General features: G+C 48.5%; 1 protein-coding gene across 3 annotated transcripts in view; it reads left to right on the top strand.

Annotated features, from left to right (window-relative positions):
* Positions 1–22,217, top strand: part of TUB (TUB bipartite transcription factor) — a 68,430-nt gene extending 46,213 nt beyond the window's left edge. For 2 of the 3 annotated variants that reach the window (XM_044270878.1, XM_044270877.1), the window contains exons 4-12: positions 336–473; positions 7,341–7,508; positions 7,888–8,009; positions 8,393–8,584; positions 10,300–10,412; positions 10,488–10,602; positions 11,137–11,235; positions 11,316–11,487; positions 20,187–22,217. In XM_044270878.1, coding sequence (XP_044126813.1) covers positions 336–473; positions 7,341–7,508; positions 7,888–8,009; positions 8,393–8,584; positions 10,300–10,412; positions 10,488–10,602; positions 11,137–11,235; positions 11,316–11,487; positions 20,187–20,320 — 1,253 coding nt within the window. In that variant the 3' untranslated portion in view covers positions 20,321–22,217. The remainder of the gene's footprint in view (positions 1–335; positions 474–7,340; positions 7,509–7,887; positions 8,010–8,392; positions 8,585–10,299; positions 10,413–10,487; positions 10,603–11,136; positions 11,236–11,315; positions 11,488–20,186) is intronic. The other variant, XM_044270879.1, reaches the window with a different exon arrangement.
* The last annotated feature ends 3,677 nt before the right edge of the window (positions 22,218–25,894 follow it).

The raw sequence follows: 25,894 nt of genomic DNA on the forward strand, positions 1-25,894 counted from the left end.
CGATTGTTTCTGCAGTCAGTGAATGAAGTTCTGGAAGACCCATGAATACGACAGATGCAGATGGGGCAGAGTTAAAGGCAGCAGGTCCGCTCCCCTCGTGCTGTCATCAGGATACGGGGAGCTTGGGTTCTGGGATCCGGGAATGTCACGTCCTCAGGAGATTTCCTGCTGCTACAGTGATTGATTGCATCAATGTGAGGGAATTGCCAGATAAGCAATGTCTTCCCTAGTGTGTAGTAGGGGGCCCCCTGCAGGCAGAATACGGGCTGTGCATGGTCCTCAGCGACTGGAGTAACGTGATTTCTCTCTGTTTCCTCGCTGTATCCCCCGAGCAGTGCAGGAGGCCGAGCAGGAGGACACGCAAGTGGCGGCCGAGGCTCAACCTCCAAAATCTACTAAAAAGAACAAGGCGGCCAATGCCGCTAGCTGCCCGTCAGGCAGCGCCAGGAAAGAGAAAAAAGGAAAGCAGAAAGGTCAGACGCATGACGCTCCCTGCATGCCCCCAAACAGCTGCATGACTATGTGTGCACCTGTCCGCATGCACAGATCTGCCCCTCCACCAGCACGTATCTGCCCCTCCACCAGCACACATCTACTCCTACACCCAGCACGTATCTACTCCTCCACCCAGCATGTATTTGACCCTCCATCCAGCACATATATCCCTCTCCGCCCAGCCAGTATCTTCCCATTCACCCAGCAGGTATCTGTCTATCTGCCCACTCCACCAGCACACATCTACCCCTCCATCCAGCACGTATCTGCCCCTCCATCCAGCACATATCTGCCTCTCCACCCAGCAGGTATCTTCCCATGCACCCAGCACATATCTGCCCTACCACCGTCACGTATCTGCCCTACCACCGGCACGTATCTGCCCTACCACCGGCACTTATCTGCCCCTCCATCCAGCACGTATCTGCCCCTCCATCCAGCACATATCTGCCCCTCCATCCAGCACATATCTGCCTCTCCACCCAGCAGGTATCTTCCCATGCACCCAGCACATATCTGCCCTACCACCGGCACGTATCTGCCCTTGCACCGGCACGTATCTGCCCTACCACCAGCACTTATCTGCCCTTGCACCGGCACGTATCTGCACCTCAATCAGGCTCAGCATGCACATGGTGAGCGCCACTTATTTTCGCACATCTCACATTGCTCCTCATGTAACATTTTGGGCCCATGTCAGCAGCAGTCAGCAGTCACTCCTGGCCCTGAGGATGGCCTGGGGCACCTGAGCATTGGAATCATAGGGCCACTGAATGTTCTGAGGATTCCTCCAATTGTTCTTGATTTTGAATTAATGTATAAAATGAAAACTGTGCAGAATCGTCCATCGGGGGCCGAGCACAAGGTCCCTCAGTCACAGAGGTAATGAGGCAATTCTGGCTGCTGGCAGCCACCACTAGGGGGTGCTCATAATAAACAACTAGCACTGAACCCAAGGAGAGCTGCTTGCTTCTAAGCGCCCCCTAGTGGTGGACTGTATGATTGGAAGTAGTGGAGGCAGCACAGTGCCAGGTGCCGCAGCTACGTGGCAGATGCTTTCCTCTGGTGGAGTAGAGAAGTCAGGGGCAATCCAGGCTGTAACGGATCTCCTAGCACCCCGACTGGGCACCTCCGTGGATGGATGCTCCTAGTGCTTCCCGAGGGCTCCAAGCACTCCGCTTGATACCGTAAGCACTGCCGACCCCATGAACCGCCGCAGCTTGGTTGGAATCTCATCGTCTTGTATCCACCCTGGACCTACGACAAGGCTTCCAGGTTCCAGTGGGTGAACCTCTCTTCTTTCAGAGAGCGATGCAGGAATAAGAACAGGAACAGCTCTTACAAGAGCTAGGGATTATACTCTGGAGAGTATAATGATTATAGCAATCCCCAGAGTGTAGCTCTCCAATCCCCCAAACAGGAGCCCAGACTTCAAGAAGGGTAGAACAGGACACTTTAATGGGGCTACAGGTCAGCCTTTTATGCAGGTCCTCCAGTAAGGGTCACTCCCATGAGGACCTTGTGGAAGACTGAGACCGTTTCTTACATAAACCAATCACATGCAGTTACAGGTAGAAAACACCCACACGTGATACAATTAACCAACACAATGGGATAATGTAATCACTCACAGGGGGGGGGGGGGGGGGGGGCTCTATAGTTCTGGGTCCATAGGAAGGAGGCTAGCCCTCAGGCCTCTCCAGCAGCCCCAGTGACGGTTCAGTCCGTCACACAGGCCTTGTTCATTTTTATAAGAGTCATCCTGTCAGCATTTTCAGTTGACAGGCGGATGCGCTTATCAGTTATGATGCCCCCAGCAGCACTAAATACCCGCTCTGACTAAACGCTGGCGGCAGGGCAGCACCTCCAAGGCGTAGAGCGCCAGTTCATGCCACGTGTCCAGCTTGGACATCCAGTAGTTGTAAGGCACTGAGGGATCATTGAGGACGCTGACACGGCCTGCTATGTACTCCTTCACCATCTTCCAAAACGTTTCCCTCCTTGTGACACTAGGCCGCGCATCAGGGTGAGGGTGCAGCATAACATAAAGGCAGCCATGTGGGCCAGAGTCCCAACAGACAAGACTTCGCTGTCCACATCAGGAGGATGACTCTCAGTCTCCTCATCCTCTTCCTCCTCTTTGGCCCATCCACACTTAACAGATGGAATAAACCTGCTGTGGGTACTACCCTCTGTAGCGGAGGCAACCATCTCCTCCTGCTCCTCATCATCGTCATCCAATTCGCGCTGAGAAGACGGACGGAGGGTGGTCTGGCTATCACCCTGTGTAATGTCTTCCCCCATTTCCACATGCAAAGCGTCCGCCTTCATTGTGAGCAGCGAGCGTTTCAGTAGACACAGAAGTGGGATGGTGACGCTGATAATAGCATTATCGCCGCTCACCATCTGTGTCGATTCCTCAAAGTTACATAAAACCTCACAGAGGTCAGACATCCATGCCCACTCCTCGCTTATGAAGAGTGGAAGCCGACTGGAAAGGCGACGACCATGTTGCAGCTGGTATTCCACTACTGCCCTCTGCTGCTCACAAAGCCTGGCCAACATGTGGAACGTGGAGTTCCAGCGCGTGCTCACGTGGCACAACAGTCGGTGAGATGGAAGCCGCAAGTGCTGCTGCAGCGTTGCCAGACCGGCGGAAGCTTCGATGACCTGCAGAAATGGGCACACACGCGGCGCACCTTCACCAGTACCTCAGGCAAATTGGGGTAGGTTTTGATAAACAGCTGAACCACTAGGTTGAACACGTGGGCTAGGCATGGCATGTGTGTGAGCTTGCCGAGCTCCAAAGCCACCACCAAGTTACGGCCATTATCAGACACAACTATGCCTGGTTGTAGGTTGAGTGGCGAGAGCACAGTCTGGTCCCTTATCCCCTGTCACAGCTCTGCGGCGGTGTGCTGTTTGTCACCTAAGCAGATCAGCTTCAGCACGGCCTATTGCCGCTTCCCCACTGCAGTGCTACACTGCTTCCAGCTACCGACTGATGTCTGACTGGTGCTGCAAGAGGATATTTCTGAGGTGGAAGTGGAGGAGGAGGAGAATGGGGGGTGCAGCCACTAATGTAGGTGGTGGTGGAAATCCTGATGGAGGTAGGGCCCGCAATCCTTGGCCTCGGTAGCACCTGTGCCATCCCAGGGTACGACTCAATCCCGGCCTCCACAGCGTTCACCCAGTGTGCCGTCAGGGAAATGTACTGTCCCTGGCCAAAAGCACTTGTCCATGTGTCAGTTGTTAGGTGGACCTTCCCAGTAACTGTGTTGGTCAGGGCACGGGTGATGTTACGGGACACATGCTGGTGTAAGGCGGGGACAGCACACCATGAAAAATTGTGGCGGCTGGGGACTGCGTAACGCGGGACGTCCACCAACATCAGGCTGTGGAAAGCCTTAGTGTCCACAAGCCTAAATGGCAACATTTCCAGGGCCAGTAATTTGGAAAGTTGCGCATTTAGTGCTATGGCCTGTGGGTGGGTGGATGGGTATTTGCGCTTGCGTTCAAAGGCCTGGGGTATGGACATCTGTACGCTGCGCTGGGACACGGAAGTGGATGTGGTTGCTGATGGTGCTTGCGAATGTCCAGGTGCAGGGTGGGAGGCATCCGGACCTGCGCCTTCGACAGGGGATTGGTCAGCACGTAACACAGGGGAAGAGGAGGCAGTGGTGTGACCCACAGACACTGATTGTGGACCCAGGTGTTCGGCCCACCTATTACGGTGCTTTGATGCCATGTGGCGGATCATGCTGGTGGTGGTGAGGTTGCTAGTGTTCACGCTCCTGCTCATTTTTGTACGGCACAGGTTGCAAATTACAATTCTTTTGTCGTCCACACTTTCCTAAAAAAAGCACCAGACTGTGAAACACCAACCCCTTGGCAAGGGAGATTTCTGCAAGGGGGTGCTCCGGGGAACAGTTGCGGGCCTGTTTGATGTTGCCCGCCTTCTCCCTTTTGCCACCCCACTGCCTCTTCCAGCCTGTTGCGGTGCTGCAGATCCCTTTCCCTCTGTACTGCTGTCCTCGCTCGGCTATTAACCTTCCCAGGTTGGGTCAGTGACTTCATCGTCCACCACCTCCTCTTCCACTTCCTCACTCTGCTCATCCTCCTGACTTGTTGACCTAACAACAACCTCAGTGATTGACAACTGTGTCTCATCCTCTTCCTCAACCTCTTGAGACACTAATTGCCGTTGACTTATTGGTAAATATGTCTCATCATCAGCAGGCTTGGCGAGAGGCCCAAATCAAGGAATGGCGATGAAAAGAGCTCCTCGGAATATCCGAGTGTGGGATGACTTGTTTTCCCAGACTCTCCATGGTGGGAGGAAGGAGGATCAGGGTGAGGATTCTGTTGACCAGACTCTTGGCTACTGAGACTGGACTTTGTGGAAGACAGGGTGGTGCTTAACCGACTGGAAGCATTATCTGCTGCAATCCAACCAACCACCTGGTCGCACTGGTCGGACTTCGAGAGTGGTGTCCTGCGCCGCCCTGCAAACTGGGACATGAAGCTCGGTATCGTGGATGAGTGTGTTTCTTGTGCTCTGGCAGCAGGCACAGTGTCACTGCGCCCAGGGCCACGGCCTCTGCGTGCACCATCAGCAGCACGGCCACTGCCCCGTCCCTTACTGCTCGCCTTGCGCATATTAAATGTTATATATGCTTGAAAGTATGTCACACGTACAGTAGCGCAGGATTTGTAAGTGTATGCACAAAAAAAAAAAAAAAAAGGTATTTGGGATGTGGAAACGTCACATGGGAGATATCCCGCAGATAATGTCACTGATGTCAGCAGCGGCTAATATAACATTACAGGGAATGTCACAGGTATTTGGGATGTGGAAACGTTACACAGGAGAGTTACCACCGGCAATGTCACTGTCCGCAGCGGAAAAAGTACACTGGATCTCACTGATATTTTTGGGATGCGCACACTTTACACAGGAGATGTAGCGCAGATATTGTCGCTGTCGGCAGCGGCAAAACTATTGCACGCTATTTAGAGCAGGATGCGCTAACAGCAGATATTGCTGCCACCACACACAACAATAGTCCTTAAAAGTTTTTCAACATACCCCCCAAAAAATTGACTCCCTACACTATCTTTTGCTTCTTCAGCGCAGCTCTCCATGACTAACACTGAGCCGAACACGTGTCGTTGGGAGCTATATAGCACCGATGACGCGTTCCGGTCGGCCAATCACTGTAATGCCATAAACCAACATGGCTACAGCATTACAGCGAGGGCAGTACTTACCTGCAGGTTTACTGGCGAGGAGACTCGAGCATTGCTGGTGCACCGGTGTTCGGCCGAGCATGCTCGATCAACACTAATAGAGAATTAACCTGGAAATTGCTGCACAGAGATGAAGTCAGCATCACCCACAATGCACTGCAGCTGAGCATGCCCTCATATGGTGCCCCCAGGTCTGCATGTAAGGGACGTGTCCCCCATTTATCTTGGTCATGTGACATCAGTGCGGGTGGACTCTGGCAGCATGGCGGTCCTGTGCGTTGTCGCTCGTATATGATATGTGATGTGGACGGGGCTTCATTACACCATATGTAGATTTATTTTGTATTGTACGATGTTCGCAGCCCTCACAGCCGATGGACGGCAGGACGCCCCCGAAGACAAATGTCTACAAGAAATCTTTATTATATGTTATAAGAATTATTGTTATTTTATGTTGTTATAATTATTTTGTTTATTAATATTAGAGTATTATTATATAATTATAGTTTGCATTATATTTACTTTATTATCATTATTTTTAGTATTATTATATTTTTTTATTTATATTTTATTATTATTTTATATTATTACACTTATTATTATTCAGTTACATTTTTTATAAACTCATCGGCGTCTGGTCCGGTGCAGCTGAGGACGTCCATAGGATGCAGATTAATATAAATTGCAGGTGTTATGTTTCCTGTGAGAAGGAGGTGTCACTACAGGGGGTGCAGGAGATGATGTCTCCTCTGCCACATAAGGACAGCAGTGCTAAGAAATGCACCCCAGGCACCCAGAAACCTCCTAACATCAAACACCCTTCTGGCACCCAGCACCCCCAGTTATTCAGAAACCTCCTAGCATCCAGCACCCCGCTGCCATCCATCACTCCTTGGACACCCAGTGCCCTGGCCCAAGGCACCGAGAAACTTCCAAGCCCCCAGTGCCCAGAAACCTCCTGCATCCAGTACCCCCATGCACCCAGAAATCTATTTCACCCAGCTTACCACAGGCACCCAGAACCCACTGGTGCCCAGCACCACCTCCTGGCATCTATCACTCCTCCGACACCCAGCACCTCCAGGAACCCATAAACCTCCTGGCACCTAGTACCCCCTGGAACCCACTGGTGCCCAGCACCTCCTCCTGGCATCTATCACTCCTCCGACACCTAGCACCTCCATTAACCCATAAACCTCCTGGCACCTAGTACCTCCTGGAACCCACTGGTGCCCAGCACCTCCTCCTGGCATCTATCACTCCTCTGACACCCAGCACCTCCATCAATCCATAAACCTCCTGGCACCTAGTACTCTCCATGCACCCAGAACCTTCTGGCACTCAGCCCCGGTGCCCAGCACCCTCTGGCATCTATCACTCCCCTGGCACCCAGCACCTTCAGGCACCCAAAAAAAAACAGGCACCCAGAAACCTCCTGGCTTCCAGAACCCCCTGGTGCCCATCACCCTCCTTGCACCCAGCAATGCCCCAGTGGCCTGACCCTTCCTTCGCCCCTGATTAGCCGTTCTCACAGCTTCGCTGCCCTCTCCGTGGTGGTCCAGCACCCACTCACCGCCAGGTATCTGCCTCCTCAGGTATCGATGGCCCCGCAGCTGCTTTCCAGGACGAGGCTCCGGACACAGGGAGTCACGTACAGATATTGACAGTCGGTCAGTCCAACCATGATGAAGACGAGGGGGAATCGACGGCCACCGGGCAACAGCAGAGCAAGCAGGACCTTAGGGTGACCATGCAGAAGAAAGGTGAGCTCCACTGAAGTACAGGGGGCGCTAAGAGGTGCAGAGGCCCTGAGGACTGGGTGGCCCCCAGGGACCCCTGACGTGAAGAGAACAGCTGTAACAGTGGGGAGGCAGTGAGATGTATGGAGATCCTTGCTCCCTTAGGCCTAATGGGACCATATTAATTAGGAATCTGTCCTCTCCCAAATCCCGGGGTGCAGGTTCTCATTGATGTCTATGGAAACATACATCCAGACATTGCTCCAAGGGGAAAATAAGTCTGCAACTGAGGTATGAGCTGATCTGCATGTAGACCCCTGGGATGGCACTCGTCACCCCCATGAGGGAGCTCTGACCTCTCCGACATCCTCCTCTTGAAGGATTTATTGTCTTTGGCCTGCAGGAATATCCAGCAGCATGAACTTTGATGAAGAAGAGGATGAGGAAGATGAGGACAGCTCAAGTTCATCCCAGCTCAACAGTAACACCCGTCCAGGCTCCGCCACCAGCAAGAAATCTAATAAGGTCAGTAAATTCCTAACCATGAACGTGGAGGCTTCACTCAGCCGAGAAGAACAATGCAGTTCAGGGTCTACTCCAGCTATTGTGCAACTACAACTCCCAGCATACTCCATCCACCTGTATGGGAGGTCTGAAAACAGCAGAGCAAGTGTGCATGCTGGGAGTTGCAGTTTTCCATTACCTGATGTAGGCTGCTGTCTCCTGCCCTATGGGCACTGTAATGGAGGCCATTTGTGGTTGTCACCCAGCATCGGATTGGCTGGGTTATAGACTCCACGCAGAAGACTCAGGGGCTGAGATTTTGAGGGATTCTTTTGATTTGAGGGTGACATCATCTTGGACAATCTCTGAGACTCAGGAAATCAATGACTATTCTGTTCCTGCAGGAGACAGCGTCGGCGCCCAGCCCCTCCACCAATGAGCCGCCCATCGATGTAGAAGACCTGGAGGAATTCTCCATTCGGCCGGCTCCACAGGGGGTTACTATCAAGTGCAGGATTACCAGAGACAAGAAGGGCATGGACCGGGGCATGTACCCCACCTATTATTTGCACCTGGAGCGGGAGGACGGTAAAAAGGTCAAAATGACATACATTTTAAAATATGTGTCAAAAAGTCCCTGCATTGCGGCACGTTACATCTATGAAAGTGCTGCCCTTACTGTAAGGAATCCTTCCCAGTACTATCATCCTATGTTACCTCCACAGACAGAGAGATGAACATCTAGTCATTGATTCTTTACATCTATGGAAGTGCTGCCCCTTACTGTAAAGAATCCTTCCCAGAACTATCATCCTATGTTACCTCCACAGACAGAGAGATGAACATCTAGTCATTGATTCTTTACATCTATGGAAGTGATGCCCTTACTGTAAAGAGTCCTTCCCAGTACTATCATCCTATGTTACCTCCACAGACAGAGAGAGGAACATCTAGTCATCGATTCTTTACATCTATGGAAGTGCTGCCCCTTACTGTAAAGAATCCTTCCCAGAACTATCATCCTATGTTACCTCCACAGACAGAGAGAGGAACATCTAGTCATTGATTCTTTACATCTATGGAAGTGATGCCCTTACTGTAAAGAGTCCTTCCCAGTACTATCATCCTATGTTACCTCCACAGACAGAGAGATGAACATCTAGTCATTGATTCTTTACATCTATGGAAGTGCTGCCCCTTACTGTAAAGAATCCTTCCCAGAACTATCATCCTATGTTACCTCCACAGACAGAGAGATGAACATCTAGTCATTGATTCTTTACATCTATGGAAGTGATGCCCTTACTGTAAAGAGTCCTTCCCAGTACTATCATCCTATGTTACCTCCACAGACAGAGAGAGGAACATCTAGTCATCGATTCTTTATATCTATGGAAGTGCTGCCCTTACTGTAAAGAATCCTTCCCAGAACTATCATCCTATGTTACCTCCACAGACAGAGAGAGGAACATCTAGTCATTGATTCTTTATATCTATGGAAGTGCTGCCCTTACTGTAAAGAGTCCTTCCCAGTACTATCATCCTATGTTACCTCCACAGACAGAGAGAAGAACATCTAGTCATTGATTCTTTATATCTATGGAAGTGCTGCCCTTACTGTAAAGAGTCCTTCCCAGTACTATCATCCTATGTTACCTCCACAGACAGAGAGATGAACATCTAGTCATCGATTCTTTACATCTATGGAAGTGATGCCCTTACTGTAAAGAATCCTTCCCAGTACTATCATCCTATGTTACCTCCACAGACAGAGAGATGAACATCTAGTCATTGATACTTTACATCTATGAAAGTGCTGCCCTTACTGTAAGGAATCCTTCCCAGTACTATCATCCTATGTTACCTCCACAGACAGAGAGAGGAACAGCTAGTCATCGATTCTTTACATCTATGGAAGTGCTGCCCTTACTGTAAAGAATCCTTCCCAGTACTATCATCCTATGTTACCTCCATAAACAGAGCGATGAACATATAGTCATTGATTCTTTACATCTATAGAAGTGATGCTCTTACTGTAAGGAATCCTTCCCAGTACTATCATCCTATGTTACCTCCACAGACAGAGAGAGGAACAGCTAGTCATCGATTCTTTACATCTATGGAAGTGCTGCCCCTTACTGTAAAGAATCCTTCCTTGTACGATTTCCTTGCTGATAAAGGTGAAGGGCTCCATTACTGTGGTTGTTTTGATTAGTGCTCTGCAGGTACCCCCCCCCCACCCCCACCCCCACCGCGCGGTCGCCTTTGGCCTGAGCGTTACATTGTGATATTTTTATGATAATATTTTTAGGTTTTTCTATTGGCTGGAAGAAAGCGTAAGAAGAGCAAAACCTCGAATTACCTCATCTCCATAGACCCGACCGACCTGTCCCGGGGAGGGGAAAGCTTCATTGGCAAACTGCGGTAATGACGTGACCGATGAGGTGCCGTTCACATGTAAGTGTCACGCGTGTAACTATAATCACGTAATTGCCGCAGGTCCAACCTGATGGGAACGAAGTTCACGGTCTACGATAGCGGGGTGAATCCGGTGAAGACGTCCTCAACTCTGGAGGCCAGCAACTTACGGCAGGAACTCGCAGCCATCTGCTATGTGAGTCACCCTGCATAACCACTGCAGTTCACTCACTGTTTTTCAAGATCTCTGTTTACTGTCAGTGAACACAACCATGCACGAGTTACATCTGGAGATTTTAAAACCCTCCTGACATGCACTCACAGCTGAGGGGGTGGTTACAATGTATCCATTCTAGACATCCTGGACTCCAGACATTTTACCTGCACTGATACATTGTAACAAACAGTCAGAAGAGAGATTTGTGCTGCTGTTTCTTCAGGAAATATAGACACATATGTTATACGGTGCCCACATAACGGTGCCATAGAATGCCAACATGACGGTACCATACAGTGAGCCATCAAGGTGCCATGTAGTGCCCCAAGCAATGCCACCACCCAGTGCCATGTGATAATCAGGGCCATACAGTGCTGCCCCCTGTGGGTGTTACTACCACACAGCACCACCTGCAGGTTACTGGAGGGATGCCATGAGGGAGTTTGTAGATAGTGATGCCGCTTGGTGAATCCATCGATCTTCATGTAAATCCCAGATTTTCTTTGCCTTCAGGAAACCAATGTCTTAGGCTTTAAGGGCCCTCGGAAGATGAGCGTCATCATCCCCGGGATGAACATGGACCACGAACGAGTCTCCATACGACCTCGCAATGTGAGTCCGGGATCTGGGGACCTCCACAATTTACTCCGCACCAGAATTTCTCAGAACTTTCATCATGAACTTTCTTGCAGGAGCACGAGACGCTCCTCTCCCGGTGGCAGAACAAGAACACGGAGAGCGTCATCGAGCTGCACAACAAGACGCCCGTCTGGAACGACGACACCCAGTCCTACGTCCTAAACTTCCACGGCCGGGTGACACAGGCGTCTGTCAAGAATTTCCAAATTATACATGACAACGATCGTAAGTGACATCATGCCTTATACTCCAGTCACATCCAGAGCTGCATTCAAGGTTCTATTACATCATGCCTTATACTCCAGTCACATCCAGAGCTGCATTCAAGGTTCTATTACACCATGCCTTATACTCCAGTCACACCCAGAGCTGCATTCAAGGTTCTATTACATCATGCCTTATACTCCAGTCACACCCAGAGCTGCATTCAAGATTCTATTACATCATGCCTTATACTCCAGTCACATACAGAGCTGCATTCAAGATTTTTTTACATCATGGCTTATACTCCAGACACATCCAGAGCTGCATTCACAATTGTGTTATATCATGCCTTATACTCCAGTCACATCCAGAGCGGCATTCAAGGTTCTATTACATCATGCCTTATACTCAAGTCACATCCAGAGCTGCATTCTACATTTTGTTACATCATGAATAATGCTCCAGTCATATCCACAGCTGCACTTATCATTCTGTCATATGCTGTACACTCCAGACACATCCAGAGCTGCATTCATAATTCTGTTACCTAATTTTTTTTTTACTCCAGATACATCACCCAAAAGTTTTATTACATCATGCCTTATTCTCTAGTCACATCCAAATCGGAGTTTTACATTTTTGTGACATCATGATGACTTATACTCAGCGCTGCTAGGCACTGTGAACCAGCAGGGGGCAGCAGAGACATGAGAGAGTCTGCAGCCTGAGGAAATAAGCAGAATTGTGAATACAGCTCTGGATGTGAGTAGAGTATAACACAGTGATTTGGGACCTGCAGAAGGAGTGCCTCGTTGGCGGTGGCCCCTATAATGCAGCAAGAGTCTGGGGGCCCGCATTGCTTGGCCTCACCCTTGTCTCTTGGGACCTGCATAGGGGCTGCCTTGTTGGCTGTGGCCCCTGTATTGCAGCAGGAGTCTGGGGGCCCGCATTGCTTGGCCTCACCCTTGTCTCTTGGGACCTGCATAGAAACCTAGAATGTGTCGGCAGATAAGAACCGTTTGGCCCATCTCGTCTGCCCAATATACTGAATACTATGAATAGCCCCGACCCTATCTTATATGAAGGATGGCCTTATGCCTATCCCATGCATGCTTAACTTCCTCCACTGTATTTGCAGCTACCACTTCTGCAGGAAGGCTATTCCATGCATCCACTACTCTATCAGTAAAGTAATACTTCCTAATATTACTTTTAACCCTTTGCCCCTCTAATGTAACACTCTGTCCTCTTGTAGCAGTTTTTCTTCTTGTAAATCTTCTCTCCTCTTTTACCTTGTTGATTCCCTTTATGTATTTAGCCGTCTCTCTCATCTCCCCTCTGTCTCGTCTTTCTTCCAAGCGCTACGTGTTAAGGTCCTTTAATCTTTCCTGGTAAGTTTTATTCTGCAATCCATGTGCCAGTTTAGTAGCTCTTCTCTGAACTCTCTCCAAAGTATTGATATGCTTCTGGAGATATGGTCTCCAGTACTGCGCACAATACTCCAGATGAGGTCTCACTAGTGCTCTGTAGAGCGGCATGAGCGCCCCCCTCTGTCTACTGGTAATGCCTCTCCCTATACACCCCAGCATTCTGCTAGCATCTCCTGCTGCTCTGTGACATGGTCTGCCTACCTTTAAGTCTTCTGAAATAATAATCCCTTTCCTCAGATACTGAGGTTAGGACTGTATCACTGATTGTATATTCTGCTCTTGGGTTTTTACACCCCAGGTGCATTATCTTGCACTTATCAACACTACATTTTAGTTGCCAGATTTTTGACCATTCCTCTAGTTTTCCTAAGTCCTTTTCCATTTGGTGCATCCCTCCAGGAACATCAACCCTGTTACAAATCTTTGTGTCATCAGCAAAAAGACACACCTTACCATCGAGGCCTTCTGCAATTTCGCTGAGAAAGATATTAAACAATATGGGTCCCAGAACAGATCCCTCAGGTACCCCACTGGTAACAAGACCTTGGTCTGAATATACTCCATTGACTACAACCCTCTGTTGCCTGTCCCTCAGCCACTGCCTAATCCATCCAACAATATGGGAGTCCAAGCCCAATGACTGCACTTTATTGATAAGACTTCTATGTGGGACAGTATCAAAAGCCTTACTAAGGTCCAGATAAGCGATGTCTACTGCACCTCCTCCATCTATTATTTTAGTCACCCAATCAAAAAAATCTATAAGATTAGTTTGACATGATCTCCCTGAAGTAAACCCATGCTGTTTTTCATCATTCAATCCAAGGGATTTTAGATGTTCCACAATCCTGTCCTTGAGTGTGGTTTCCATTAATTTCCCCACTATTGATGTCAGGCTTACTGGCCTATAGTTGCCCGATTCCTCCCTACTACCTTTCTTGTGAATGGGCACAACATTTGCTAATTTCCAATTGTAACGGATCTCCTAGCACCCCGACCGGGTACCTCCGTTAATGGATGCTCCCAGTGCCTCCCGCGGACTACAAGCACTCCGCTCGACACCGATACCACCACAGGAACCAGGAACAGCTCTTACAAGAGCTAGTAGGAATAGCCAGGAGAGTATACACGTATAGCAATCCCCACACACATGAGACGAGGCTCTATGTTGAATGTAAAAACAGCAACTCTTTATTGAGGGCTACCCGCCCGTATTTATGCAGGTCCCCATCTGGTTGACACGCCCCTAGGGGACCAGAAGGAAGACTGCGACACAAGACAGATACAACACATCCCCACAATGCATCATGGTTTCCTCCTCTCTGTCCTGAAGACAACCGAGGAGCAATCAAATTATCTCTCAGGACAAAGGGAAATCGCCAATACACATGTGGAGACAACAGGACAGAAATCACCATTTAAACACACAATGGCACAATGGGACAATAGAACAATGGGACAATAGAACAATGGGACAATAAAAACACACCCAGCATATTCCTCCCCTCTGTCTATCCACTCAACTATCTCCCAAGCTGACAAGTTACACTTATTATAAATTGTTACAACTTTGTGAGTTTACATTGTCCATACATATAACTTACATCAATTTAACCAGTATAACCTGGGGACAAACCTATCCAAAATTCACTTGAATAGGTTCAGGGGTTTAAAAGTTAGCAAAAGTATCTCAAAGGGCTGTAATCCTGGGGCAGGAGGCTGGCAAACAGCCCCCTCCAAAACACTGTGGCAAGGTTGGTTTCGTCACACATCTTCCCCTCTCAGGGAAGACTAACCAGATACCTGACCTCACGCCAGTCGGTACCTGAGTTAGTGTCATGGAAGGTGTACAGGAAACAAGACAACACAAAATGAATATACGACTCACTGGATCCAAAACTAAGGAACAAAAAGGGAGACCCCTGCATCAGACCTGGCACTTTCCCTGACTGCTCAGCCTATGCGAAAATCCCAATGGTAGATGATCGCATATCCTCGTACCTCGACTGTATAACACCTGAACACCCTATAATAGTGAGGGGACACGACCAGTGGCTCCCTACACTAGACACGGAGGGAGTCAGGGTCACCTGGGATCCAGCAAACAGAAAAACACAAAAGAATGCACAACACTTATCTTGTAGAAGACTGGGAAGTAGGATCAGCATGCACACACACTCCAGGAAGAAATATAAACCGCACACTGATGCACTATGGGGAGGAATTTAAAGGGATGCAATCAGTACAACTACATGACAGCTGAGAGAGGCTAACGAGATGAGGAACTGAAAGCAAAACAAAGGAAGCTCAAGGAGGAGGTTCTGAAAGGCATCTGTCAGAGCTTCTCAGATGTTTGGTGGTGACAGTTAGTCTGGCAGCCCACCCACAACCAAATACTGGACCTGTTGAATTTAGTAGCCTGTCTCTGTCCAGTGAATCCACCAAGGTTATACTGGTAGCTGGTACTCCCGGTCTCTGAGTTGCTCCCTGGCTTGGAGTGGAGGTTGCTTTGTGGGCAGGGATCAGCGGGACTCTGCCCTGGTGCCAGCGCTACCACGGAAAAAGCCTGGTTGGAGTCTGGTTGTTGGAGGGGGAGACCGACTGTCTCCCCTTTGGCTAAACAGCCCTGTCGCTGGGGGATAGGACCGACTGTCCCTACCCCCTGTGCTGTAAGTGCAGAGACCACGGTCCCATCTTCACTGTTGTGGGGCTTACTGTCTCCCCCTGGTGCGTTAAGCTGCCGCTGGGGAATGGAGACTAGGCTCCCAGTTCCCAACAAATCATGCTGCTGCTGGGGAGAGGGGGTAATGAGCTCCTCTCCCATACATACTTCCAGCCACTGTGGAGGGCGACCGACCGTCTCCGCTCCCAATACAGTGTCCTGCTGCTGGGGAAAGGAGACTGGGCTCTCTATTCCCTGTAGGACACTCTGCCGCTGGGGGACAGGACCGACTGTCTCTGCCCCCTGTAACTCCGCCTGCCGCTGGTTAATGGAGACTGGGCTCCCAATTCCCAATAAATCACACGGCCGCTGGGGAATGGAGACTGGGCTCCCAATTCCCTGCAATTCACACTGCCAATAGGGAGAGGGGGTAACAAGCTCCTCTCCCATACATACTTCCAGCCTCTGGGGAGGGAGACCGACTGTTTCCACTCCCAATACAGTGTCCTGCTGCTGGGGAAAGGAGACTGGGCTCTCTGTTCCCTGTAGGACACTCTGCCGCTGGGGGACAGGACTGACTGTCTCTGCCCCCTGTAACTCAGCCTGCCGCTGGGAAATGGAGACTGGGCTCCCAATTCCCTGCAGGAGCAGTGGAGAGACCTCGGTCCCATCTCCACCGGCCATCTGGGGTTCTTCCCAGTAAACGTACACAATATCCTCCCAGCTGAAGGGCTCTGGACCTGGGTCTGACACTCTGCTCTCCTGCTGAGCCTTCTCACTGGAGTGGAACAGCTGCTGGTAGCCCTGTTCCAGCTCCATCTCCCGGGTCACCAGGTGGACCAGGTCCTGCTCAATCTCATGAGTGTCGTCCCAGTCATACCTGCTCTCCCTCCATTCCAAGAGATCACGGAACCGGGCTTGTGTAGGGCCCCCAAACTCCAGCTCTGAAAAAGTCTCCCATAACAAGCCAGGACCATCAAACTCCTCTCCCTCTGGCTTGTCATGCTCAGCTGTCCTGGGTAGGTACTGTGCCCCATACCACCAGTGCGCCTGGTAGGCATCTTCCAGCCACAGCTCCTGCCATGCTAGGAGTTCCAATTCCTTTATCCATTCCTCCCGGGGCTGCTCTCCCAGGAAGGGCATCCGCAGGGCTACTCGCTTCAGCAACCGCTGGTCTTCCGTGGGGAGTCTCTCGTCCCGCATATACTCCACAATACCCAGTACCTGGTACCAGATGCCTTTGCGGACTGCATCTCGGTCATCCATGACACCCTCATCGTACTCCACTGCTGTTTCCATTCTGGGGTTGTCAGGGTCGCTGTACTAGGACATGCGTTGCCCTCAAATTGTAAAATCCATGGAATGGCGTCTCCTGTAGCTATCCTTATGGCTGTGGGAACGATCCCGCCGCTTGCCACCAATGTAACGGATCTCCTAGAACCCCGAACGGGTACCTCCGTTAATGGATGCTCCCAGTGCCTCCCGGGGACTACAAGCACTCCGCTCGACACCGATACCACCACAGGAACCAGGAACAGGAACAGATCTTACAAGAGCTAGTAGTAATAGCCAGGACAGTATACACGTATAGCAATCCCCATACACATAAGACGAGGCTCTATGTTGAATGCAAAAACAGCAACTCTTTATTGAGGGCTACCCGCCCGTATTTATGCAGGTCCCCATCTGGTTAACACGCCCCTAGGGGACCAGAAGGAAGACTGCGACACAGGACAGATACAACACATCCCCACAATGCATCATGGTTTCCTCCTCTCTGTCCTGGAGACAACCGAGGAGCAATCTAATTATCTCTCAGGACAAAGGGAAATCGCCAATACAAATGTGGAGACAACAGGACAGACATCACCATTTAAACACACAATGGCACAATAGAGACACACCCAGCATATTCCTCCCCTCTGTCTATCCACTCAACTATCTCCCAAGCTGACAAGTTACACTTATTATAAATTGTTACAACTTTGTGAGTTTACATTGTCCATACATATAACTTACATCAATTTAACCAGTATAACTTGGGGACAAACCTATCCAAAATTCACTTGAATAGGTTCAGGGGTTTAAAAGTTAGCAAAAGTATCTCAAAGGACCGTAATCCTGGGGCAGGAGGCTGGCAAACAGCCCCCTCCAAAACACAGTGGCGAGGTTGGTTTCGTCACACACATCTTCTGAGACGACTCCTGTTGCCAGTGATTGGTTAAATAAATCTGTTAATGGTTTTGCTAGTTTACCGCTGAGCTCTGTTAATAGCTTTGGGTGTATCCCATCAGGCCCCTGTGACTTATTTGTATTGATTTTAGACAGTTGACTCAGAACCTCTTCCTCTGTAAAGACACATGCATCAAAAGATTCATTAGTCTTCTTTCCTAACTGAGGTCCTTCTTCATTTTCCTTTGTAAAAACTGAACAGAAGTAATCATTGAGGCAGTCAGCTAGTTCTTTATCTTCTCCTATATACCTTACTTCTTTTGTTTTTAATTTAGTAATTCCTTGTTTTAGTTTTCTTTTTTCATTTATGTATCTGCAGAATGCCTTATCATCACCTTTTTTCACTGACTGAGCTCATTTCTCTTCTGCCTGTGCTTTAGAAGCTCTTATAACTGGTTTGGCCTCTCTCTGCCTAATCTTATAAATTTCCCTGTCATCCTCTTTTTTTTTCTTTTTTTTATAATTCCTAAATGCTATCTTTTTGTTTTTAATGACTTTGGCCACTTCTGCTGAGTACCACAGTGGTCTCTTCCTTTTTTTCCTTTTACTGACAAGCCTAATGCAATTTTCTGTTGCCTTCAATAGTGACACTTTTAAGTAGTCCCATTTCTCCTGGACTCCAATGAAACTGTTCCAGTCTGATAGGGACTTGTATACCACTAATCTAATTTTAGAAAAGTCTGTTTTTCTAAAATCTAAAACTTTTTTTGTGTGTGGTGTGAATCAGTCACTGTACTTCTAGTAAACCACACTGACTGGTGATCACAAGATCCCAAGCTTTCCCCTACAGTAATATCAGATACCAAATTCCCATTTGTGAATACTAAGTCTAAAATGGCCTCCTTCCGGGTTGGCTCCTCCACTACTTGCTGTAGAGATAATCCCAGTAGGGAATTTAGAATATCTGTCCTCCTGGCAGAACTAGCTATTTTGGTTTTCCAGTTTACATCAAGAAGATTAAAGTCTCCCATAATGTTAACTTCCCCTTTCAAGGTCATTGTAGCTATTTCCTCAACTAGTAGATCACCTAATTCTTTGACTTGGCCAGGTGGTCTATATATCACACCTACACGAGTTACCTTATGATTATCAAGCTGCAAGGTAACCCAAACTGACTCTAAATTGGTCTCGCTAACTTGTATTAAATTAGATTTTATGCTATCTTTCACATACAGGGCCACCCCCTTTCTTGCCTTCTCTGTCTTTCCTATATAGAGGGAACCCTGTATTGTTATATCCCAGTCGGACTGCTGGATTATCACTCTTTTGCCCTCCTTTCCGAGTTTAAATGCTTCTTAGCAAATACTTTGAACTGTTCACTGAGGGCATTCGTTTCCTTGAGAGAAAGATGCAAACCATCTTTTCCATTCCAAAGAGAGCTCAGATGAGACACAAAGCCAAACCCTTGGTTCAGACACCATTCACCAAGCCATACATCGAATTCCTTAATGCGCATCTTCCTGTCATGCTGAAGGTTATGCACAGGCAAAACTGCAGAGAATGAAATAGTTGATGCAACCTCCCGTATATCATTTCCAAGTGTGTGAAAAGCTTCCTTCACCTTTAAAAACCTCATTAAAAGCAAGATCATTTGTCCCAAGATGGACAAGAACATCCACCTCCCTTTCCTGCTTTGCTTGCCTAACAATATTAAGGATGCGTCGTCTGTCCCTGCTAGCAGTAGCACCAGGGAGACAACAACACCATTTTCCTCAAACTTCACACCTCTTATGATAGAATCGCTCACCAACAGCTGCTTACTATCAGTCCTCACCTTCTCCTTTTTGTCTTTGGCTGCAGTCTTGCATACTTTAGGCATAGGAGATGATTGTTCCTCACCCACTGAGCCTGAGCCATCCCTCATGTTGCTCTTGTGCTCTGAAAGTGCTGCAAATGAATTATGGAGAGCCACAGACTGTGGGACATGTCTTCTATCCTCAGTCTACCAGAACCTGCAGTAACCCATCTTCCATTTCTTGGGGGCCCCTGTGGCAGTGGCATTGCAACGTTCTCAGCCTGAGTTTGTTTAACAGTTAATTAACAAATCTCAGATTTCAAAAATGCTATTTCCTGCTGCATTATGGAGAGCTGTCTACAGACCAGACAGCATCCAAACCTCCGAAGAGTATAGGGGCTGCCTTGTTATCTGTGGCCTCTGTAATGCAGCAGGAGTCTGGGGGCCCCCATTGCTTGACCTTACTCTGGTATCGGTGGACCTGCAGAAGGGGTGCCTTGTTGGCTGTGGCCCCTGTAATGCAGCAGGAGTCCAGGGGCCGCATTGCCTCACCCTTGTCTCTTGGGACCTACAGAGGGGCTCCCTCATTGGCTGTGGCCCCTATAATGCAGCAGGAGTCTGGGGGCCCGCACTGTCTCACCCTTGTGTCTTTGTCTTGCAGCGGATTACATCGTCATGCAGTTTGGCCGGGTTGCAGAAGACGTCTTCACCATGGACTACAACTACCCGATGTGCGCCCTCCAGGCCTTCGCCATAGCGCTCTCCAGCTTTGATAGTAAACTCGCCTGCGAGTAATGGCAGCGCCCGCGGCATGGAGGCCGCCCGCCCGTGTCTTACACTCCCTATTGTATGGGCTGGACAGATCCGAGTTACGCTGTGTTTTAATTTGTCAGAGGGACCTCGGCGTTGGCGCCGTTGCTACGTAATTCAGAAGTCGCTCGCTGACGGAGAAAACGCGTCTCGTAAAACTTTCCGGAAACTGTAATTTTATTTTTGTATTTGTTTTTATTGAGGCCAGCATTGGGTTGGGGGAGTGGGGGGGGTCGGGGTTATAACCGCCCATCCCCCCCATGCTAGTCGCCCCGGTGGACTAAGCAGCGCTAATGCCCCCGATGAGCGCAGTCTGGTGGGCGCGCGGCCCGGGGAGACGTTTCTGCTTTGTATTTTACTAACTGTCTAACACGATGCATCTGGTGGTGGCCGTTACTAACACGACGTCGCTGCACTGATATCCGTGGAAGCACAAAAATGAAACCGCCAAAAATGTAGTGAAAATTGCTTTCTTGCCCAATTTAAGCCATTATGACTTATCTAAAAACTGTCATTTAAAGGACCGGCGTCCAGTCTTCTGTAAGTAAAGTGTAATCACTGTGTAATAGGAAGTTTTCGCTTTCTCACAATTTTCCACATCTCTGCTTGCTTGAAGTGAATGGAATCATTATTTCCATTAATTTGCTGAAACTTCACCATGACCTAGTCCTGCTCACACCGCTTGTAGGGCACAGTCCAGACAGTGTACGCTCCAGCTTTTACCTGCACTGATACAATGTAACAGAACTTCAGGACAGGAGATTGTCTGCAGTGATACAGTGTAACAGAACTTCAGGACAGGAGATTGTCTGCAGTGATACAGTGTAACAATCCCTAGAGCCAGGGTGGGTTTTCAGCCTCTGAATAACAACACATTCTCATTTACTGACAGCAAGCAGTGGTCTTGAAAATGGGGCAGAACTGAAGCACAAAGCTTCACAGATCATTGCACCTAGAAGGAAACAGAGCGCCCAGATGAATGAAGGCCCCAGGGTCCCGGTGGGTGAAGACTGGGGCTGTGACCCGGCTCCTGGTCATGGTCGCACAGTGACAACTTTTTGGATTATTTTTGATCCATTATTTTATCCATTCTCCTTCAGGATCCCTGAAATCTCCTGCTCACGACTCTTTAGTGACCTCTGCAGGCCAATTCTAGAATCACAGGCGTCTCCACCTTTACAACTTGCGCCATCTGGAGGCCGATTCTAGAATCACAGCCTTTACTCCTTGCGCCATCTGCAGGCCAATTCTAGAATCACAGGCGTCTCCGCCTTTACTCCTTGCGCCATCTGGAGGCCAGTTCTAGAATCACAGGGTTGGACCTCAGGACGCAGGGGTCACTGATGAGTTTTGAGGAGCAGAATTCAGGCCGATCGCCCCATAGATTTCACTTCATTGGAAATGTTTTGCAGCTTTTTGGGAGGAGCCACGCTCAGAGCCCGCCCCCGCGTTGCACCTTTCTTCTATTTTCCGTGTTTCTATCACTGAGCTGCCGTCGCCGCTGATAACCTCGTGATGATGATAACGTTCTGTATTCAAATTTTTGTTGTTAACGCCTCAGTGACCGCGGGGCCTCAATGGACTCATCCTCGCCTTTAATTTACGCAAACATTTTTCAGCATCTGTAGAAAAGGTGATGACTATTTTGGAAATGTATTATATATTAAAGAAAATGATATCGTCCTGCTCCTCTGGCTGTATTATCTATACTCAGATGTACCCCCCCCACAGGGCACGCAACCCCAAAAGGTCGACCTCGAGGGGCACCTGGAATTCTGCGGCAAAGAAAATGGCGTCAACAAAAACGGGTTTATGTATATGATGTGCAGAGAGACGGAAAATGAATTATATCAACCATCGTGTGGAAAATACAAGAAAAGTGACAAAAATCATCAGAAGAAAAAATAGAAAATGTATTACTAAAAATGGAGGAAAAAAATATTCCAATAAACACAAATGTAGAAAAGAGGAACTTGTCACTAAACTGTAACTGCAGTCCTATGTAACACAATGATAGCTGAGTACAGATAATGTAGTAGATGTCACCTGCAGTCCTATGTAACACCACAGGTAACACAATGATAACTGAGTACAGATAATGTAGTGGATGTCACCTGCAGTCCTATGTAACACCACAGATAACACAGTGATAACTCTCTGAGAACAGATAATGTAGTAGTTGTGACCTGCAGTCCTATGTAACACTAAAGATAACACAGTGATAACTCTCCGAGAACAGATAATGTAGTAGATGTCACCTGCAGTCCTATGTAACACCACAGGTAACACAATGATAACTGAGTACAGATAATGTAGTAGATGTCACCTGCAGTCCTATGTAACACCACAGATAACAGTGATAACTCTCTGAAAACAGATAATGTAGTAGTTGTGACCTGCAGTCCTATGTAACACTAAAGATAACACAGTGATAACTCTCCGAGAACAGATAATGTAGTAGATGTCACCTGCAGTCCTATGTAACACCACAGGTAACACAATGATAACTGAGTACAGATAATGTAGTGGATGTCACCTGCAGTCCTATGTAACACCACAGATAACACAGTGATAACTCTCCGAGCACAGATAATGTAGTAGATGTCACCTGCAGTCCTATGTAACACCACAGATAACACAGTGATAACTCTGAGTACAGATAATGTAGTAGATGTCACCTGCAGTCCTATGTAACACCACAGATAACTCTCTGTGGTGCAGAATATATTGGCTGAAAGTCATCGCCACCTGGTGGACACATGCGAGTATAACACGGGGCTCATTGATCCTGTGATCCCGTTATACTTTCGCCCGATCCTCGCCCTTTGTCCGCTGATGTGTTGTTGGCTTCTCCGCTCCATTACTAAGACCCTGCAGCTGCTATAATATACAAGGGAATTGCCAGTTATGTAATTGTCTAACACATTCAAGTACATTTAGCATCGCAGAACCTCAGTATTTCATGACTTATTAATCACTCCCCCCGAATGTCAGTCCCATGTAAAGGATCACATCGTTATTAGTGATCATGCTTCTCCATCATCAGGAAATCATTATCCCAAATCAGTTTAAAAGAGAAGCGTCGTAAGTATGAAACTGCAAACAGACGATCGTCCAGCCCAGTGTACCGATGGAGAATTTACAGCTTTTTAACAGACGGGGTGTTTCAGTTCCTCCGCTTGCTGTCAGTGATTGGAAACAGTGCTTCCAGAATGTATGGTTTGTTGAAATGTAATAATTGTGAGAAATACATTGTGATTAGTGTTGAGCGAATCGAAGCATCCGAAGTGGAATTCAATCCAAATTTCCTTGCACTTTGTGATAACTAATTTTATTTTTTTCTAAAATGTCAGCTACACAAGAGAAAGGAAGAAGCCTGGGAATGTGAGATCACCCATAATGCCGTGCAGACAGCCAATCAGCAGCTAGCCAGCCCCTGTGATGTCGCAGCCCTATAAAAGCCTCATCTCACACGGTCTCTGCCATTTCACTGTGAGCTGAGTATAGAGAGAGATGTGACAAGCGCTCATGAGCTAGGGACAGTGTTCAAGAAGCCTTTAATTGTGGAATACTAGATAGGGAGAGTGCAGGGACAGTGTAGGGCAATAGGGAGGGTTTTTGCACACTGTAGGGACAGCATAGGGTGACTGCAGGGACAGTGTAGGGAGATAGGGAGCGTTTTTACACACTGTAGGGACAGCATAGGGTGACTGCAGGGACAATGCAGGGACAGTGTAGGGAGATAGGGAGGGTTTTTGCACACTGTAGGGACAGCATAGGGTGACTGCAGGGACAGTGTAGGGAGATAGGGAGGGTTTTTGCACACTGTAGGGACAGCATAGGGTGACTGCAGGGACAGTGTAGGGAGATAGGGAGGGTTTTTGCACACTGTAGGGACAGCATAGGGTGACTGCAGGGACAGTGTAGGGAGATAGGGAGGGTTTTTGCACACTGTAGGGACAGCATAGGGTGACTGCAGGGACAGTGCAGGGACAGTGTAGGGAGATAGGGAGGGTTTTTGCACACTGTAGGGACAGCATAGGGTGACTGCAGGGACAGTGTAGGGAGATAGGGAGAGTTTTTGCACACTGTAGGGACAGCATAGGGGGACTGCAGGGACAGTGCAGGGACTGTAATCTGAAGGGATCCATAGGAGACAGTGCAGTTTACATCAATCCTTGTATAAGGCACAGAGCTATGTAATTAAACAGTGTCCTCCTTGTTTCATAGATGAGCAATTCTATTAGGCCTTGATTCTCATATTGGGGTGAATAGGCTGTGTAATATAACTGTTATTGGGGTGACATTGAGTAACTTATTTTACATATACAGTTAGTGTTACTGTACAGTATGTCCAAAAAACAGGTGCCAGGGCCCTCCAAAGGAACTGGCAGTGGCCAAAATGTCAGTGTCATGTAGCGGTTATGTTTTGACCAGCCACACAGCTGTCTTTAACTTCATCTCAAGTGACATCAGACACCCCCAGCCAGGAGTCGTGGGTTCCTCTGACACTACGCTTAGTTGGCATGGCCTGATGGCAGAATTGATGGCTTGTGCCGAGCCAAGGTGTAGAGTCCCAAGCCATCATTACTTCTCCAAAAAGGCAGTACCAGCCCTGCACACGTATTGTCACAGCGCGGTGTGGGTGGTAAGCTCCACACCGAACATAGGAGGGAAGGGAAAAGGTACTAGGCCTGGAAACTAGGGAAAGGTCACCACCTAGTGAATCCCTAAACCGAGCCCTGACTACTATCAGTATGAACAGACCTTGATGGTAGGAATGTTCATACACAGGAATCTAGAGCCCTATCTGACTGTCACGAGGGTGTCAAGAGCCACGTCTGACTCCGTTATACCCGGGGTCAGGAAGTCGCAGCGGGTGGCTGCGCGCTCTATGTCTAAAGATCACGTTGTTTCTTAGTGATTGTTTTCTGTGTTTGCCTTGCTATCCTTTTTGTCTCACTCAGGGATCCGTAGCTTCTCCTCCTCAGCTGTTTCTTGTCTGCCACTCCCAACCTCCTTATATTCTCCTCTCACACTTCTCTAGTTGCCAGTTATAGAGCTTCCTGCCTGGACTTCTATACTGACCCACTGGAGCTGAGAATCTGGTTGTTGTTCCAGAGTGCTACCCTCCGGATCCCTGTTGGGCTTTTTGTTGTCTCCTGTTGTCGCCCACCTGGGATTATATGTTTAGTTTGTATTGTCTGTCCTCCCCTTGGTGTTTTCCTTTAGAGCTAGTGGTGCGGACTAGTGTTCCCACCGCCCTGTTCACTATCTAGGGCTCATCCTAGGGAAAGCCAGGGTTTTAGGCACGTGATCGGCGTACGGGTGAGGAACCCGTCTAGGGACGTCAGGGCAGCCAGGCGCCAGCCGCAAGGTGAGTCAGGGGTCACCACCTTCCCTCTCACTAGGGCAGGGCCTCCCTCTTTCCCTCCCTCTGTGTCACGTATGTGACAGTTATGCCGATCGTGATATTATAACTGGCCCTTATTTTTTTTTGAAAAAAATAAATAAAATAAAAATAAAAAAAATAATATATAATTTTTATTTTATTTTTTC

This window comes from Bufo gargarizans, chromosome 10, assembly GCF_014858855.1.
Source record: "Bufo gargarizans isolate SCDJY-AF-19 chromosome 10, ASM1485885v1, whole genome shotgun sequence".
Taxonomy (NCBI): Eukaryota; Metazoa; Chordata; class Amphibia; order Anura; family Bufonidae; genus Bufo; species Bufo gargarizans.